Source organism: Corapipo altera, unplaced genomic scaffold, assembly GCF_003945725.1.
Source record: "Corapipo altera isolate COAL_440 unplaced genomic scaffold, ASM394572v1 336, whole genome shotgun sequence".
In the NCBI taxonomy this organism is placed as follows: Eukaryota; Metazoa; Chordata; class Aves; order Passeriformes; family Pipridae; genus Corapipo; species Corapipo altera.
Window position 1 is genome coordinate 8,126 of NW_020885132.1, and position 19,838 is coordinate 27,963.

Consider the following 19,838-nt stretch of genomic DNA (forward strand, 5'->3'; position numbering starts at 1 on the left):
TCAGAGAATCATCATGGAATCACAGGATTGGATTGCAAGGGACCTTGAAGATCATCAAATACCACTTCACTACTATAGGCAGGGAACATACCACTAGCCCAGGTTGCTCCAAGCCCCGTCCAACCTGGCTTTGGACACTTCCAGGGATCCAGGGGCAGCCACAGTTTCTCTGGGCAACCTGTGCCAGGGCCTCCCCACCCTCACAGGGAAGAATTCCTTCCCCATATCCCATCTAACCCTGCCCTCTGTCAGTGGGAAGCCATTCCCCCCTTGTCCTGTCCCTCCATCCCTTGTCCCCAGTCCCTCTCCAGCTCTCCTGGAGCCCCTTTAGGCCCTGGAAGGGGCTCTGAGGTCTCCCCAGAGCCTTCTCTTCTCCAGGTGAACATTCCCAGCTCTCTCAGCCTGGCTCCAGAACAGAGGGGCTCCAGCACTTGGAGCATCTCCATGGCCTCCTCTGGACTTGCTCCAGCAGCTCCACATCCTGAAGGACTGGATGCCATCCAGATGGACCTGAACAAGCTCAAGAAGTGGGCCCATGGGAATCTCATTAAGTCCAATAAGGCCAAGTGCTGGTGCTGCACCTGGGTCAGGGCAACCCCAAATATTAATCCAGGTTGGGGGATAAACACATTGAGAGCAGCCCTGGGAGAAGGATCTGGGGATGCTGGTGGGGGAGAGGCTGGACTTGGCCCAGTCCAGAAACTCTTGTGTGCTTGGCTAATCCCACAGTGTGGGCAGCAGGGCAGGGGGGGATTCTGCCTCTCTGTCCCCTCGAGTGAGACCCCACCTGCAGAGCTGCCTCCAGCCTTGGGGAATCAGCACAGGAAGGACATCACCTTGTTGGACCAAGTCCAGATGTGGCTGAAGCACCTCAGCTATGAGGAAAGGCTGAGAGAACTGGGATTGTTCAGCCCGGAGAAGGGTTTGGGGTGACCTAACTGCAGCCTTCCAGTACCTGAAGGGAGCCTACAAGAAAGATGGCGAGAGACTATTTCCAAGGACCTGGAAGGAAAGGACAAGAGGGAATGGCTTCACACTGACAGAGGGCAGGGTTAGATGGGATATTGGGAAGGAATTCTTCCCTGTGAGGGTGGTGAGGCCCTGGTGCAGGTTGCCCAGAGAAACTGTTGCCGCCCCATCCATGGAAGTGTCCAAGGCCAGGGTGGACAGGGCTTGGAGCAACATGGGATAGTGGAAAGTGTCCCTGCCCATGTAAGGGGTGTGGAACTGGATGATGTGCCTTGCAACCCAAACCATTCTATGGTTCTACGAATTCAGGTTAGACTTCGTTCAGATTTTGAACAAAGTCTGACCCTCACTTCACCTCTAAGACCCTCTGCTGCAGCTGCTTCTCAGGCACTTTATTTATAGTAATAGGAAGAGCTGTACAAAAGCAAAGGCCAGTGAGCTGTGAGCCCCCTTCTGTAAACTGTCCCTCCTGATCCCACCTTCACAAATGCATTCTGGATACAAAGCCCTCGTGGAAATCTTGGACCTCTGAGTGAACAGATGTCTCCCTACAGTGCAGCAGCACAGTTCAGCCCTGCTTGGTCCCAGTCAGTGACTGGTCAGGATGCTGCAGAGGCTCAGTGAGACAGGCTCTGGGTTCAGGTGTGTCCCAAAGGAGAAGCAGTTCCCACCACCACCAATAACCAATAACTCCTTCTCATTTGGCAGAAAGACACTGCTATGATTATGTAGCATTAATGGCCACTCCAGATGTTCCTGAAAAAGGAAAGAAGATTTTCAACATACAAGACTTCACACAGTTCACCGTATCACCCATGAATGTGGGCAAAAAGAGATAGATTGAGAATACAGGAACAAGGAACCCATGAAGTATAATCTTCCAGTACACCCACCCACCCCCCAGTTTGCAGTTCAGTGCTTTTGATGGGAGAGAATGTCTTGGTAATCCTTGAACCCTAATGCTTTCCGAAAAGGGTGACAGCAGTCACTTTTTGATTCAATGGAAACCTTTAGCATTCCTGGCCTGTGGCAAGGAGTTCCAAAGCTTACTATGTAACTGGTAGGTTCAAAAGCCTAAAGTTTCACCAAAGCCAAAGCAAACAGCTCATAAGCAAAGGCAGCTACCAATCCACCTGCATCCACTTATTCAACGTAAACAAAAAAGTTATATTCTTTTAGATACAACTTTATTACCACCCTACCCACCCTCACTGCTGTCCAAGGGCAGCCCATTTTATCTAAAGGATATGAGGCCCCTTACAACTTCTGCTACAGACAGTAACTAAAAACTAAGCTGCATTTAAGCATGCTTCATGCTTTATGCCTCCAAGAACATGCCGTAAGGTCAGTCAGATATACACATACTGTCCACTGTGACCTGTCACAAATTCCAGTTTCACCTAAGACAGGTTCCATATGTACAGCTATCTAAAGACAGTTGTTTCTTTATGTAAAAGAAATAACTTGTCAAGCAACAGAAGTTTTCTTATAGAATTACAGAATGATTTGGGATGGAAAGGACCTTTAAAGGCCATCTCTTTCCACCCCCCTGCCATGGACATGGACACCTTCCACTATCCCAGGTTGCTCCAAGCCCTGTCCAACATGGCCTTGGACACTTCCAGGGATGTGGCAGCCACAGCTTCTCTGGGCAACCTGTGCCAGGGCTTCACCACGCTCTTTGTAAAAAACTTCTTCCTTATACCTAGTTTAAAGCTACTGTCCTTTAGATGAAAACTATCACCTCTTGTCCTATCACTACAGGCCCAGCTAAAAAGTCTGTCCCCATCTTTTTCATAAGTCCCCTTTAGGCACTGGAAGGGCCTCTAAGGTCTCCCCAGAGCCCTCTTCCTCCAGGCTGAACCGCCCCAACTCTCTCAGCATATCCTCGCAGGAAACATGCTCCAGCTCTCTGATCATCTCTGTGGCCCTGGACTCACTCCAAAAGATCCATGTCTTTCTTTTACTCCAGACAGCATTATCTGAGATGAGGGCTACTCACACATGCAGACCAAGTTTTGCCCAGAGTGTGCCAAAATCCTGCTATGTGACACCACCTGTATGACTGTTCTTCAGTGATTCGTAGAAGAAAGTCACAGAACAGTTAAAGTTGGAAGGGACCTGTGAGCATCATCCAGTCCAACCACCCCTTTTCAAAGCAGGCTCCACTACAGCAAGTTGCTCAGTACCCTGCCCAGTCAGGTTTTGAATATCTCCAGTAATGGAGACACCACACCCTCTCTGTTCAGTGTTCAATGACCCTTCCTTTACTTTTCTTATGTTTCAGTGGAGTGTCCAGTATTTCCATGCTGTTTTTTCTTGTATTCCAGGGAGCAGCTATAACACTGCAGTTTCCACCAAGAAGTTCTCAATGAAATTATACCACAGACCCCCATAAAGACTCACTGAGGCTCTGGTTTGGTCTGTTCCCTTCCTCCACAGGTATCCCAAAGGGACTAGATTCGTGCCCATTTCAGTTCTACTGCCCCTGTCTGGAACAGAGCAGATCCATGTCCTCCAGTCTTCTGCCACACAGTGTCTCTCTCTCTCTTAATACTGTTCTGTTCTCTGTACTGGTAAAAGCGCTTCAAAATCAGATTCTACCTTGAACAGGGAATGTTTATTCCACTCCCAGCTTTGCCGACTTTGCTTTCTCTACTCAGTTTCAAGGAACAGCTCTAAAGTTATCACCTTCCTTCATACAACATTGAAAGAAAAATTTCGGTACTTACCACATTGATCACATAGTCCAAGCAGAGGCCAGTCATTAAGTCAATGACAGTGATGCCTGGCACGGAGGATGCGTGAAACCACACTCCGCCAACGAGCAGAAGCTTTCCTTCATGCACATGTGCAGTATGTGAATACCTGTGAGTTCAAAATGAGATTGAACCCCATTAGTAAGGGAGGTTGGTAGAGACAGGCTGAAGATTCACTGATGAATGCTCTAAGCACCCTGGCCTAGTTGAAGATGTCCCGGCTCATTGCACGGAGGTTGGATTAGATGGCCTTTAAAAGGTGCCTTCCAAATAAAACTATTCTATGATGTTATGAACACATTCTGCTCACCTTGGGATGAGAGGAGGGTATGTCTCTACTGCCTGCCACTGAAAGCCGTGTTCAAGCTTCCTCAGAAGGAAAACTGAACCCAAGGGCTGCTCAGCTGCTCCCAGACCTCCTGCAATGAGCGCTCCTCCTTCCCAGCTGCAGGCACTGTGAGAGTGGCGGCTTTCTGGGACTGGACCCTCAACAGCAATCTAGAAAAACACAAGTCCAAGGCTGCAGTTTGCCAAGCTAAGTGTCTTCTTAATGCCCAGGCTTTTAAATGAGTTTTTCCTCTGTGGTTTTCTGACACCCAACCTTATTCACACGTTCCTCTAGAGACTGCTAAATACAAGTGCTTCCAATTACACTATCTCAAATATTTCTCTGGGCCTCAGTATATTTAATATAATCAGTCTTTAGAGGGTTTATTTCTGCACATTTATTATAGGTAACTTTATTTGCATTCTTACATGCTGCTTTCTGCTCAAGAGATACACCTGAGAACCCTGAGTTTGTTTCCATTTCCATAGTCCACATGGACTATGGCTGTGACCAGCAAAGCAGGTGATCAGTGGCTCAAACCACAGGGCAGGATAGCAGGCTGAACTGCAGGACTAAAACACAGAAAAAACTCCCTTCAGTGCAAGTACTAAAGGAAAAAATGTAAGATCAGGTGTTTAAAGAAATATCATAGCAAGCAAGCGGTGGAGAAAAATTCGGAGGCCACCTTGTCCATCCCTTTCCCCTAAAATAAATGAAGCTATATCTATTATCATCTGCATAGATGTTTATATAATAGCTTCTGAAAGTCTGCAGTGACAAGAATTTCTCGCCTCTTTAGGCAGTCTGTTGCAGCACTTGGCTAGCTTAACTCCACAATCAACAGCTTATCTTAGTGTCCAGTTGATTCCCTGCACTACTCAAAGTAAAAATGGAGAGCAATTTTTTTGTCTTCTCTGCAGTGATATTTTACATATTTGAAGATTTATTTCTATCTTGAATCTTCTCCAGACTCAACAGCTACAAGTCCTTCAAAACCTTCCCTTGTGAGGTATGTGATTACTCCTATTGTGTACCTCTATACAGCTGTACTGCACCCTGTCCATCTCTTTTTCAGCAATCAGCTTTGGGTATTTTACAAGAATTCTGCTGGGAACATTGAAGAAAATAAAAGGAGCAATTCATGTGGCTTACAGATAACAGTCCTGGTTACATATTTGAAGACAGAGTTTAGGCCTCCTACAACACCATGATATTGCTTACTCATGTTTAGCTCGTGAGCTCCTACAGTTATGCATCTCTCACCCTATGACTGTGCTGTGTATAAGGTTGGGCTCAAACACTCAGAGTAAATGGGGTTATATCAGGCTGGTGGCCAGTCACCAGTAGGTTCATGAGAGGGGAAGTCCTCTAACTCAATTTCCTTTTATGACACATTCAGCAATCTAGCTGACTGAGGGAAGACAGCAGATGTGGGAGTGGTTTTGATTTTAGCAAAGCCTTTTATACTGTCTCTAACAGTATTCTTCTGCAAAAATGTCCGGCATACAGCTAGGTAAGTCCACGATGGGAGAGGTCAAAGAAGACAGAGACAGAATGTTCTCAGTAGCATCCAGCAACAGGACAAAAGGCCATGGGCACAAACTGGCATATGAAGAAATCCACTTAAACATAAAACCCCTCACATTGTACTATCAGGGTCATCAAGGACTGCCTGTGAAGATTGTATTCCAGTAAAAAGCGGGATGTTTAGAAGTCAGCTCTAACTTGAATCACCATGGAGTACATTCTTACCACAGTGTTGGAGAGTTCTCGAGTGTGCAGGAAATACCAATCCCCAAGCACAGGCTCCAGAGCAGAGCGGCCCCCATACACAAACAGGTACTGTTCACCTACAGAAACAGACAACCAGGTGAAAAGGGCAGTTAGAATTTGGTACGTCACCAAAGCAAAAATTTCTGTCTACATAGAAGGGAAGCTGGCTGAAGACAGAAATTAATGCAGTCAGGCAGAAGCTCTATATACTATTTCTAGAAGACATCCTGCAACCGGATAAACAACTCCAGATTTCATCAATAAATACAAGAAATTGTTTCATAGATACTGGAACTACTCTTGTACCTGGATCTTTTATAAGACACATGGAATCACAGATTCACAGAATATGCTGAGTTGGAAGGAACCCATAAGGATCATCAAGTCCCACCCTTAGCCCTGCACACAACCATCCTAAACACTCTAAGAACCTGCACTCTTCATGTTTGTGGTCATTCAGAAGATCACATCATCCACTTACATTATGTAGTTGCTGAATGGTTACGGTCTGGAATGTTTAAGGAATGGAAATCACACACTCTAGTCTCAAAATGAAGAGGGGAAAACATGCTTTCCAATATACCTAATAGACTTAGGGAATGGAACTCTAGGCAATGGAAAAATGACTCTTGTAGAACTAATAAAACTAGAAAACACTAAGTATCTAAATCACAGCAGCTCAAGGACATCTATTCATTTCAGGAAAACTGATAAATTCTCATAACACAAATGTGTATTTGTTAATATGGAGAAGCCTCAAAAAGGAGGTTAAAAAGGGTGCAAACGTCTTTGGATAGATGTCAAGGACGTGCATTCACTGCACTAAGCCCTGTCCTTTCACTCCTTGAGAATGGACTGTGCCGATAACACCAGGGTTAGTCACTTCCTTCAGCTACAAAGCAACATCAAGGCAAAAATAAGATGAAACAATACAGTCCGACAAAGACAAAAAACAATGTAATATTTATAAAATTTTACTTACCCATTTCACATTTCCTTCTTTGATACAAAATTCTGACTGGAAGGCTGAGCTCTAAACTACATTACACTTTTAACTAAACATTGCTCCACAAATGGAAAGTATGCTCCAGACTAGACTACCAATTGCTTAACAGTTCCCTTCTGCTCCCCTTGGAGAGCTCCCTGTCCACTGGCAGGAATGGGACAGCTTAGGAAAGGACAGCTTTCACCTCCTGAATGCTTAAGTTTTTGCCCCGTATACTCAGGATCTTTTACTAGGCCAACCTTCAGCTTGCTACTGCAGAACCTGATTCTAGAGCCATTCACAACTACTGAGTATTTGTCAATTCCTAGTAGAAAAGTAACACTTCTGAGGCACTTCTGGATAAAGAGCTAGGAATTCTGCTCCAAAAAAATATCCTTTGGAGATAGCAAAACTTCCTTCTGGTGTGATCAAGAATGAATAACTTCAGCCATAAATGATCTCAAAGAATCAGTCTTCCAGAACAGATTACATCCCTAGGTTTCAATTCCACTTACCATTGGGGGTTATGTAGCATACAAAACATAAAATTACCGTATTTCAAGTGCCAAGATCTCAGAGCCTCTTAATTTCTTTCCTACTGGCAGGCTTGAGAAGTAGGTCAATATGAAGTTCAACAAGACTGAGTACAAGGTCCTGCATATCTATGGCCATTTCCACTCTTTCCAGGCTTTTTACCTTTGAATGTCACTTCGGTTGTGCTGTGTCTCCAACGCAAAGTTGCTGGTTCAGCAGCAGGCTGCAGATTTACAAGCTCCACTGCAATGTCATCTGGGTCTGAAGCATTATAGGTTTCGGGGAACTTTAGCCACAACATTCTCAAGCCTGCATTTGATGGGGACAGTCGTCCTCCTACCACCAGGGCCAGAGTGTCCGAGAGACGGGACACAGTATGGTACAACCGCTCACCTGCAGAGACACAAAACGCCACGGTTCACACGGATGTTTATTCCAAGAAATTTACAGAATCACTTAGGTTGGAAAAGATCATAGTCCAACCACTCCCCCAGCAATGTCAAGGTCACAACTAAACTATGACCCCAAGTGCCGCATCCACGCAGTTTTTAAATCCTTCCAGGGATGTGGACTCCACCACTGCCCTGGGCAACCTGTGCCAGGTATGGACAACCCTTTCCTTGGAGACATTTTTCTCCATATGCAGCCTGAGCTTCCCCTGGCACAGCTTGAGGCTGTTTCCTCTTGTCATAGAACCATAGAATCAGACGGGTTGGAAAGGACCTCTGAGATCATCAAGTCCAACCCTTGATCCACTACCACCACAGTTGCTAGACCATGGCACTAAGTGCCACGTCCAGCCTCATCTTAAAAACCTCCAGGGACGGAGAATCCACCACTTCCCTGGGCAGCCCATTCCAATGGCTGATTACCCTCTCTGTAAAGAATTTCTTTCTAATATCCAGCCTAAACCTCCCCTGGCACAGCTTAAGGCCATGCCCTCTTGTCCTGCTGCTGATTGCCTGGGAGAAGAGACCAACCCCCCACCTGCCTACAACCTCCTCTCAGGTAGCTGTAGAGAGTGATGAGGTCTCCCCTGAGCCTTCTCTTCTCAAGGCTAAACAACCCCAGCTCCCTCAGCCTCTCCTCATAGGACTTGTGCTCCAGTCCCTTCACCAGCCTCGTTGCCCTTCTCTGCACCTGCTCCAGCCCCTCAATATCCTTCCTGAACTGAGGGGCCCAGAACTGGACACAGTACTCCAGGTGAGGCCTCACCAGTGCTGAGTACAGTGCTGAGTCCTGTCCCTTGTTCCCTGGGAGCAGAGCCTGATCGCCCCCCAGCTCTCCCCCCTCCTGTCAGAAAGTTGCAGAGAGTGAGAAGGTCCCTCCTGAGCCTCCTTTTCTCCAGGTTGAGTCCCCCCCGCTCCCTCAGCTGTTGCTACGTTGGGATTACAGGAGTGGTGGATGAGGGAAGGGCAACAGACACCATCTACCTGGACTTGTACAAAGCATTTGATACTGCTTGAGCGCAACGTCCGGTCTCTAAACTGGAGAGACATGGATTTGACAGATGGACTACTTGGTAGTTTTGGAATTAGCTGGATGGTCTCACTCAGAGAGTCACAGTCAGCATCTCAGTGTTCAAGTGCAGACCAGCGGTGAGTGGTGTCCCTCAGGGGTCAGTACTGGCACCAGTACTGTTTGACATCTTTGCTGGTGACAGGAACAATGAAATTAAGGGCACTCCCAGCACGCTTGCCGATGACATGGAGCTGTGTGGTGCAGACACAGGTTGAAGGGAAGGGATGGGGCATCCTGAGGGACCTAAACAGGCTGGAGAGGCAGGACTGTGCCAATGTCATGGAGTTCAACAAGGCCAAGTGCAAGGTCCTGCCCTTGAGTCAGGGCAATCCCAGTACAAATACAGGTTGGGCAGAGAATATATTGAGTGCAGCCCTGGGGAGAAGGATTTGGGGGTGTTTGTGAACAAAAAGCTCAGTATGACTTGGCAGTGTGCATTTGTAGCCCAGAAAAACCAACCATGCCCCAGGCTGCATCAAAAGAAGCGTGGGCAGCAGGTTGAGGAAGGTGATTCTCCCCCTCTATTCTGCTCTTGTGAGACCCTACCTGCAGTCCAGGTCTGGTGCCCCCAGCACAATAAAGACATGGAGCTGTTGGAACAAGTCCAGAGGCCACTAAGTTGATTATGGGGCTGGAGCTCCTCTGCTCTGGAGCCATGCTGGGAGAGTATGGGCTGTTCGGCCTCAAGAAGAGAAGGCTCCAGGGAGACCTCAGAGCCCCTCCTAGTGTCCAGAGGGGCTCCAAGAGAGCTGGAGAGGGACTCTGGATGAGGGCCTGGAGGGACAGGACAAGAGAGAATGGCTTCACACTGACAGAGGGCAGGGTTAGATGGGATATTGGGAAGGAATTCTTCCTGCTGAGGGTGGAAGGCCCTGGTACAAGTTGCCCAGAGAAGCTGTGGCTGCCCCTGGATCCCTGGAAGTGTCCAAGGCCAGGCTGGACAGGGCTTGGAGCAACGTGGGATAGTGGAAGGTGTCCCTGCCCATGGCAGATGGTGGGAGCTAGATGATCTTTAAGGTCCTTTCCATCCCAAACCATTCTATGATTCTATGACTCCAGCTCCGTTCCCTTCCCTGGACACGCTCCAGCCCCTCAGTGTCTCTCTTCCATGAGGTTCCAGAACTGGACACAGCACTTGAGGGGCCTCAGCAGTGCCCAGTACAGGGAGACAATTCCTGCCCTGGGCCTGTGTCCACACTATGGTTGCTACCAGCCATGTGCCACCGGCCTTCTTGTCCACCTGGGCTCATGTTCAGCCCCCGTCAATCAACACTTCCAGGTCCTTTTCCAGCTTTCCAGTCACTCTGCCCCCAGTCTGGAGCACTGCATGGAGTTGTGGTGATCAAAGAGCATTTAGAATTCAGAACCTTCAGGTCTCTGTGACTGCCAGCATCACTGTGCTCGGACACCACTTTTTCTAGACATTCTTTCACTTCTAGCACAAAGGTATCTCCCTTACACTTGCCATCAGCGTGGGAACTCACCCCATCTTTTATCAGGATGTTTCTTTGTCACACAGCCAGCTTTCCAGAAGCCTGCATGCTTGCTCAGCACATGGAAATTTCTCAGGCGACAGTGTTGTCCATCCTCCTCCCCAAAGCCTCCAGTGGTGAGAATCACATCAGGTTTTATAAGAACAGAGCGGTGACCGTAACGTCTCAGGCCAGGAATTCCTGAGAGCCTTGCACACACTGCTGCAGGGACACTCCCAGCCATTCCAACAGGAGCAGCACGATGAGGAACTGTAAGCCAAAGAGAACAAAAGAACTTATACACAAACACAAACCAAGTGAGAGATAATGTACGCCATCTTTTCAAGAAGCAAAAATTGAGAAGCAAGTTGACAGAGCACACAGACAATCTGACATGGCCTAGAAATCAGGCTGTAATGGTTAAAACTATCACTGAGCCAACTTTAACTTCTACTTACTGCTCACTCAGCTCCTTACAGTTCTGAGACAGCTTTCATGGGGTGGAGGTAAGACTGGTCAAGACCCTGCAGTGTCCTAAGCTGCTGCAGTAAGATATGAACCACTGCAGTGCCTTCAAAAGGAGTACCTGTCTGGTTAAGACAATATTTGGCTACATGAATGGCAAAGAACAGCAGAAAAAGGACGAAAGCCAGGAAGCTGATTTCAAAGTTTCGTGCTAGATTGTGATCCTACCTTCACAAAGCATTGAAATAAACTTCTGAAGCATGACTAATGATCTACATTAATTCCAATGGTCCTACTATAAGAGAATATTTCCAGTTATCTAAATACCTTCTCTCTAAATACTATACCCCTTAACACAAAACAAACTCTCAGCACAGGACTCTGGCTCACCAACACATTGTACACGTTGTTTTCTTTTAATCAGTTTGGAATTTGCATCTTCTGTGATTTAATCAAGAGCTTTAATCTTCTGTTATTAGAGATGATGAGGTGAAGAAGTGGCTCTCAGTCCATTTTTTGTATGCCATATTCAGAAAAATTGCCTGTATTGAACATTGTTTACTACAAGACCCTACTTTATCATTTGATGAAGTAAGAAATTTAATCTCCTTGGGCTTAAATGTCTTTCTGAAGATGGATCTTTTTAAGACTGAGGAGTTTTTTCATATCAGAAAATATACTTACCATGATCTGTTTCAAAGATTTAGTACTTGCACTCTTGAACAGGGACTCAATTCTACCCAAGAGGATAACTGAGGGCATTTACTGGTGTTAGAGACATACCTTTTGCATTCACAGTAAAAAATATCTAATCGTGAACATTTATCAGATTTTGAAGGCTTTTGCTATCAGATTTGAATACAACAGGGACAGCAGCAGAAAGACTCTACTTCTGTCTCTAATGAATCAAGTGTCTTGACTGCAATAAAGCCCATTAAGCAAAGGGACTTTTTCTTTAACTTAAGGATAGATACTACACATTTAGGAGCCTTTAAGGATTTAAAGCCTCACAAGGACCAGTGACAATCACACAGTATATGTAAACACACGCACATTCATTTAGCTTCAATTTCACATTTCATGTTTTCAGATCTAATCAAGACACAATACTTTGGATTCAGTGGCCTTGCTGGCCTCAGAAATGCCATCCTGCCCTATCCTTTTTCAGCTGCTTTTCTTGCTCCCTAAAACACAGACTTCAACTTTCTGTTGCAGACAGAACTACTTGTGGTACCCATCTGTAAAGACTAGTGATATGAAACAGGTTAAAAATAACCTTCTGCTTTCCACCCTGAAAAAGGAAGAAAGCAGCTAAAAGCAGGATTTTTTTGGACTGCTACTGCTGCCAAATCCTTATCATGGAAACAGAGTCTTGGTCTTGGCTTTTCCCCAGCTGTACCACTTTTCTCCCATCTAAAAAAAGTGACATACAGATTTAAAAGCATTTCACAAACAGAAATACTACAGGTACAATTCCACCCACATGGGATAACAAAGCAAAGCACAGCTTCATGACAGGCTCCTGAGTGCTCTGCTGGACAGGGTAGTAAGGAAAACAGAACAACCTTTTGGGAGTCAGAAGGAGAGAATGGTTCAGAGAGCCATGTATGGAGGCAAGCAGGAATAACTTCAAAGGGGAGATCCCAAAAACAGCAGGAAGAGCAGGGTGGGCTGGCATGTACTGGGGGGAGGGGCTATGTATAAACAGAAGGAGGTGCTGTTCAGACTGAAAAGCCCAATAAACTTAAAGAATGGAACTGATCAGAACCAGCAGTGTCAGGCTGTGGCCCTGAACAGTATTTTTAAAAGGGTGGAGAAAGCTACCAGACAGCAGCATCCCATCTGCCCCTTCCAGGTTTCACTGTCTCCTAAAACCTCTCAGAGAATAACCTGCATGAGATTAAAAAATACTGCAAAAATTAGTTGGACCGTACCTGTCACACTGGGTAACAACGGAGTCCAGGAAGGTTCCATCCCCTTTGATGCAGTCAACACAAAGTAATGAGAACATTTCAGATGCCATTCCTGTAGCAAGTCCAAAAGAAAGAAAAAACAAAACCACAAAACAATCCCCCTCAAAATCTTAGAGCAAGAAGCAGTAAGGATCTCAGAACAGCCAGGGTGATCAAATCAAATACCAACCCAGTCTTCCACTGTTTCCAACAGGGGTCAAAATCAGAGGTCTAAGGCTGAATCTGAGAAAGAGAAGGTGTGCAAATACATTCCTCGCTTCAATCTTCAAAAATTTACAGCTCAGTGATCTTCTAAGCAAGAAACTGTGTCTCTTTATTGAACAATCCTTGATAGATTTCTCATCCATGAATGCGCCCACTTGCTCTTTGAACTCACATAAACTTTTAACATGTCCAACATGCTGTAGGGTGTTGTTCCTACATGCTGTAGGAACAGGTTCCATAGCTTAACTATAAGTTGCATGAGGAAGGTTTTCTTTTTGGAATCAGCTTCCCTTTATGCTTCCCAATTCTGATCACAGAAAGAGTGAGGGCTCTATATCAGAGGGATTAAGGTTTCTTAAGGTTCATGGAATATAAGTGATTCCAGAGAAATCACAAATGCTCAGACATGCAACATGGTCTGTGCTGAATGATAATACAGAAACATAATTTTCAGTCTGGCCTTGGAATCATTCTGAGGCAGAAGCACAAGCAACAGGAATATACAGGAAGTCAGTAGCAATGTTAGAGTCCACCCTGGCCTTTATGGACATTAGGGAATTGACTATGTCCATTCCCATGGGGTGGGATATATTCAGCCAACTATACAACTACAAAGCATAAACATGAATTTAAAAGGCAAAATAAACCCCATTATCAGCATCGTTGCCCCAGCCTCTACTAGAAGTAAAAAGCATCTTTTGAAAAGTAGTATCCAGAAATTAATGTAAATACCAAAAATGGAAGGACCCACTATTAGTCCCTAGGCAAATTATTCCAAAAATGTCTCCCTCAGCACTAAGTCTGTATTTTACATTTCTTACCTAATTTGACCAAGTTTGTTTACAGTAAGACCTGGATCTTACTTAATCTTTCTCTCAAAGGCTAATTGTAGAGCTCTCTGTTATCACATCATTTATTCTCATGCATGTTTCCAACAACAATACCAAGTCTTTACCTTCCCACTGTATGAGCAATGGCCTTGATCTACAACAATTCTTGTACACATTTCTAAACCACTTTGCAAATCTGCCAGCTCTTTCAGTCATTACTGTTGCATTCATGTAGCAGAGCAGATCCTGCATGTTGGCAAAATAAACGCAAGCATGTTAAATTATTTTCATACTGCAGCAATTAGATTTCTAGAATTATAAGCAGGGAACCACAAAATCAAAAGGGAAACTTCTAGTAAGCATTTCACAGAATATTTAGCTCAAAGTTACTCACTATCTTGCACTTACCTTCACTTCTAGATTTCAAATAGAAACTTTGCCAGCAGTTAACATAAAAATGGCAAAGAAAAAAGTCATAGTTGAATTTCAATCATTAATACAGGAATGGTTGTACAAAGTCAGACCAAAAAATATCTGCAACTAGTAGCCTGTATCCGACAATGACAAAATATTAAGTAGTCTACAGAAATGGAAAAGAGCAGGACAAGTGCATCTACTTTCCCCAAGAATGCTACCAACCACTTGCAGTCAGGAACCTCACATCAGGTGTGTTTTTATGTAGTCAGTAATCCTTAATGTATAATCCTTAATGTATTTCTCTTTCATCAAAGTAATTGCCCCTTGAATCCATGCAAACTTTTAGCATCTAAAACATCTTTCATACTACCAGCTGGTTTGCTATGGCAAGACTGACTCCTTGAGAGATCACTCACTGAGGAATGAACATAAAGCTTTTCTAACATCAAGGAGAGCCTTCTTCCCGTGCTCCTTGCCCCAGCTTCATCTGGAGCTCCCTGCAGCCTCTGTGTTAACCAAGCTAGACCAGGGTCCTTTCTGCCTCCATGAACACCAGTGCCCCAGCAGCCCTGTACAGAACTGTGACCATGAGAAACTGCAGACACCTTATGGCATCAAAAACAGGTTGCTCATCTTTAGAATAAAGGAGAGTTACCTCATACTCATCAAAAGGCTCCAGAGCCTGCACTCTTTGCTGTTCGTCTTCTGGAATACAACACGTGAAAAATTCATTCATATCCATGACACTGCACTCAGTCCAGCCCTAAAAGAGAAATCCTTCAAAGTAATCACCTCTGGAAGGACAGAAACTCACTTCCCATAAGAAAATAAAGACACCAAATTAAACACTTGTATGAGCTGTTAAGACTGTCTAGTTGAAGTAACAGCAGCCCAAAATCTGGTGAAAATAGATTTCTTATCTCTAAAGCTCTTAAGAACTTAATTTATTACCAAAAGTCTCAGAGGAACTCATCATGCCTTAATCCTGTATCAGAAAGTAGGCTGCAAGCTGGTTGGAAGCATTTTCAAATGACTAGTCATGCTACTAGAGAAGGCAGCGCCTCAGCCTCAGCCCTGTTTCTTCAACCTGTCACTGACCAAGCACTCAGGTCAGTCATGCTTCGTGCATGCCCTAGAGAAGCAGGTGCTTACCCTCCCCAAAAAGCGCCTCTGCTGTGCCTCACAGTCAGGGTACTGTGCCAGAGAGCGAAGTGCAGAGTTCAGCTGGCTGAAATGCTGCTGCATGACACGTCCAAAGGGGTCCTCTGGGTGCACTTGCTCGTACAGCAGGAAGCAGGCCCGAGGGAAATGCTCTGCTGCCCACTGAATCAAGGCATCTGACCTGTGGGGAGGCTGTGCGTAAGACATTAAATAACTGAGGGCTCCCCCATCACCACACAGATGCAGCACATCTTCCTTCAACACCACGAAGCTGCTATTGAGGCATCCTGACAAATGGCAATACACAAATGAGAGTGCTGTACTGGGGACTTGGGAGCATCTCCTCCCCATCTGCACAGACAGTGAGGGGATGAGAAGAACAAAAAAATTCTCTGAGAGAACAAAATCACTCATTTGAGATTTTTCTTTTTTCTTCCCTCCCTTTTAGGATATCACAGGGACATCAATTACACCATCACAGTGATGATATAAGGAGTTATTTGGGACTCCACAGAATTCCCAAGGCTTTAGTTTTAAGAGAGCAGGTCTCCCAGCCCAAGGTGATGGATACGGGAGGAGAACCCAACTGACCTGCTGTTCTCCATGTAGGTGAGCACCACCTCTGCAATGAAGAGGGTGGGGATTTCATTGTCCAGTCCTGCTTCCTCCAGGGCTCTCCCCAGCTCAGACAGCTCTGACAAATCCACTCCCAGTAATTTATAATCCTCTCCAGAAAAGGTAATGGCTCCTGGGAGACAAAAATGATGCAATTTCACTACAGTGCTGCTGCAATAATGAAAGCAAAAGGGATAAACAGGAAAATAAAACCCACAGGCAATCACTCATAAGAGTGTGTCTATCAACTCTATTTCCCTGGGACATGTACAGGAAAATCCCCATTACTACATGAACCATGAAGGGATAGTGCCAAATGATCCATTAAATGCAGATCTAAAACTCTGTTATTCCTAATGCAAATTTCACCTACAGATTTCTCATAGAATTATTACATTTACTATAACAACAAAACTTCATCATATTTACTTTAGGAACTTTTTTCTAGAACCACTGTAATTCAGAATCAAACCTTAAGGACTCTCATTTATACACCTTTCAGTTTAGGCTAAGAAAGCACCATCGTTTTGACAGAATTCAAATGGTTCGCCTCACAACCAGAAAACCCTTCTCAAGTTTCTTAGGCTTGGTTTGCTAAACAGATTTCACTTCTGTACAATGGCACTGAGTCCTGAACTCACACATGCCAGCTCTGCAAACACCAGGCCCTGACTCACAGATCATCATCCTCACAAGTTCCAGTTTATGATCTGCAAGTATTATCATATCTCTGTACTCCACCAGAATATGATAAGCTATGGTTTGTTGACCTTTTCAACCAAAACCCAGTCATTAACAAAGCAACTTTCAACCATTGCCCCTTGACTGTTTGCTTTGTGCCTCCAAGAAAAGTCTGGCTCCAACTTTTCTACCCTCTCCCAACAGGTAGTTGAAGACTGCAGTAGGATTCGCCTCCCTTGCGACCTCCTCTCCTTAAGGCTAAACAAATCCAGTCGTCTCAGCTCCCCTCCAACATCACCTGCTCCATCATTTCATCACCCTCATCACCTCCCACTGGACATGCTGAAGTTTGCCACTGTCTTTGTACCAATGAGCTCAAACCTGGACACAGGACTTCAGAAATTGTAACAGAAAGAAATGGACCTTGGTTTGATACAATCAGCTCCTGACAAATCCACCCTGGCAACTTCTTGTTATCTCCTAACGCTTAAAAATCATTTGTTTCAATGTTTTTCATAAAATGAACATGCGTTTCATTTCCAGCTTCATAGTTCCCCCACTATCATCTCTCACTTTTTGAAAGCTGAAGGTATGTTTGTCTCTTCTAAACATTTAGTACCTAAAAAACCTTCCATAAATACTATACCTAATCCTTCCTCTGCAGTGTCTCCCACCAGTGCTGACAACTCTTCCATTCTTTTGATCAGAGTAGCTTTTTGGCACACCACATTTGGAAAATCCACCTCATATACCACAGTGTGATGCAGAAGACCCATGTCCTTCAAACGGAAGTATAAGGAGTCAAAGCCAGCACCCAAAGACAGCACCTGCAGAGAAAAGTGTCAGAAAAAGTTATGCTCAACTCTAGCAGCATCCTGAGCATCTAGGTGCGAAAAATATTCAATATTATCTGCAGAGTGACAAAATCAGGCAAAATCCTGCAAGAGGCAGAAGAATTTTGTGTGGATATTGCCCTCTTCCAGATATTTCTGCCAAAGTGACACATGGAGATCCACAGTAGTGCCAGTCAAGGTTCTCTTGTGCCCTCCTGGGAAAGGATCCCAACAGATGCACCAACGAGTTACTGGAGTGCCCAGATGCCAGAAAGACTTTTCACACATTTAGTGGAACTTGCCAGTACCCCCAGAGAAAACGCACCTGTGTCCTAGGGTGGCTTTGTGTCTTCAGCAGGAAGTCCTGGACACAGTGATCTACAGCACGGGCGCGGACGTAATAACCCCTGCCAAAAGAAACTCAGTTGGAATCGCTGTCCAGGAACCTGATTTCTCCAACACTGGCATCTTCCATTTCAGAAGAATAAAGATTATTTTTACTCTCAGCTTCTACCCAATAACCCCTCATTTACAGACCTGCACTGGGAGATGACTTTGTCATCTCTAGAGCTTCCTAATAAATACAGATCTCCTGCACTCAGTGAGAGTATTAACCATCAAGATTATGGAAAACCCACAGAAAACGTGCAGCTATCCCAGCTGGACCTACTTTGTTTTGCATAAGTAAATATTCACTGAGTGAAAATGTAAGAATCCAGAAAGTGAGGATGCTCCCCTGCAATGCAGATGGCCAATACCTGAGCTCCTGCCCCAAATCACATGCTATAACAACAAAATGAATGAGTGTGTACAAATGCAATGAGAGGGGAACAGAAAAAGGAAGAGAAGGAAACTCAGGAGAGGACTTTTGTTCTCTGGTTTTTGAATAAATGGAACTAAGTTAGTCGAACTCCTGGGAAGCATTTACCATTTCCTAGTGTGGCAGGGACTGATGCCTCTTGCTCCTTGGCAATCTCTTTTAGTTGGTTTCATTGTATATCCACCCGGCTATATCCGAGCTCCTATTATCCCTTTAACAAGGATGCTTTCATCTCCATGCCTGGCAGGGACAAATATTTCACCAGATAGTCTAAGATGTCCCAATATTCATGATGACAGTCTTGATAACTGCAACACACAACCCTTTCTATGAATTCAGCTTGGCCTGCCAATGTTGTGTGACAAATTAACACAGGCTCAGCTTCCTGACTTGATGAGCCACACCTGTCTTTATAGGCCTGTAAGCTTCTGCTTGAACACCACTCTTTGTTTTTTTGCTCTGAACGAAACTCCTTTGGCAATTCACAGTCATTTGAATTGCTTTAAACTATTTGCCTTGAATTATGTAAACTCCACGACCACATCAGCCTAGAACCCTTTGTACACACACATTAAAATGTGCTTGTGTCTTGCAAAGCTCTGGAGAAGAGCTCCTGGACAGACACTGCTTACTCAAAAGATAATCCTGCTTCCCAGAACCACCAAATACCTCACTGAAATTGTAACGGTCAGGAGAGTTAATGGGAAAATTACTGATGTGCTTACATTAGTAGAATGTTTTCAAATCTTAAGTAGCTTTCAGCAGCATTAAATACTGGAGTTAGGAACCAGTCTGGTGGCACATTTCACTGGGGACAGAGAAGCCAAAAGCCCCGCACAGCGTCCCCTCCTCACCGGTGGATAAGCGGTGCCCGCCGGCGCTGCCGCCCCGCCAAGAGCCGCAGGAACCGGTCCTGGATGTAGCCCCGTGCTGCCGCCGAGCACTTGCTGACGGCACTGCTGCCGCCGGTGCCCTGGACCTGCTGGGACAATGGCACGGTGCTGCCGCTTCCGACCAACATCGGGACGGGGGGCCGGGCAGCGCCCAGGGGGCTCCGAGCGGAGCGGAGGGCACGACAGTGCCCGCCACCCCAAACCCCGCTCTGACCCAGCCCCCGGGCCCCCGAGGGTCACTCATACCCGGGGTCACACACCCGAGGTCACTCTCACGAGGGTCACTGACACTGGGGTCCCTCACTCCCTCACACTCACACCGGGGTCACTCACACTCACACCGGGGTCATACTCACACTGGGGTCACTCACACTCACACCGGGGTCACTCACATTCACACCGGGGTCACTCACACTCACACTGGGGTCACTCACATTCACACTGGGGTCACTCACATTCACACTGGGGTTACTCACTCACACCGGGGTCACTCATACTCACACCGGGGTCATACTCACACTGGGGTCACTCACACTCACACTGGGGTCACTCACACTCACACCGGGGTCATACTCACACGGGGGTTACTCACTCACACCGGGGTC

The 19,838-nt window shown here is 45.6% G+C and overlaps 1 protein-coding gene across 1 annotated transcript; it reads right to left on the bottom strand.

Moving 5' to 3' along the window:
* Window positions 1-1,134: 1,134 nt before the first annotated feature.
* Window positions 1,135-19,804, bottom strand: LCMT2 (leucine carboxyl methyltransferase 2). Its single transcript, XM_027670057.1, has 15 exons — window positions 19,794-19,804; window positions 19,632-19,695; window positions 19,195-19,319; window positions 17,846-17,927; window positions 17,334-17,514; window positions 15,983-16,139; window positions 15,383-15,572; window positions 14,886-14,993; window positions 12,741-12,831; window positions 10,354-10,611; window positions 7,511-7,741; window positions 5,809-5,906; window positions 4,039-4,226; window positions 3,702-3,837; window positions 1,135-1,725 (listed from the first exon to the last, which is right to left on the bottom strand). Exons 1-15 carry the CDS (start codon window positions 19,802-19,804, stop codon window positions 1,558-1,560), a joined length of 2,088 nt encoding a protein of 695 aa, XP_027525858.1. The 3' UTR covers window positions 1,135-1,557.
* Between the last annotated feature and the right edge of the window lie 34 nt (window positions 19,805-19,838).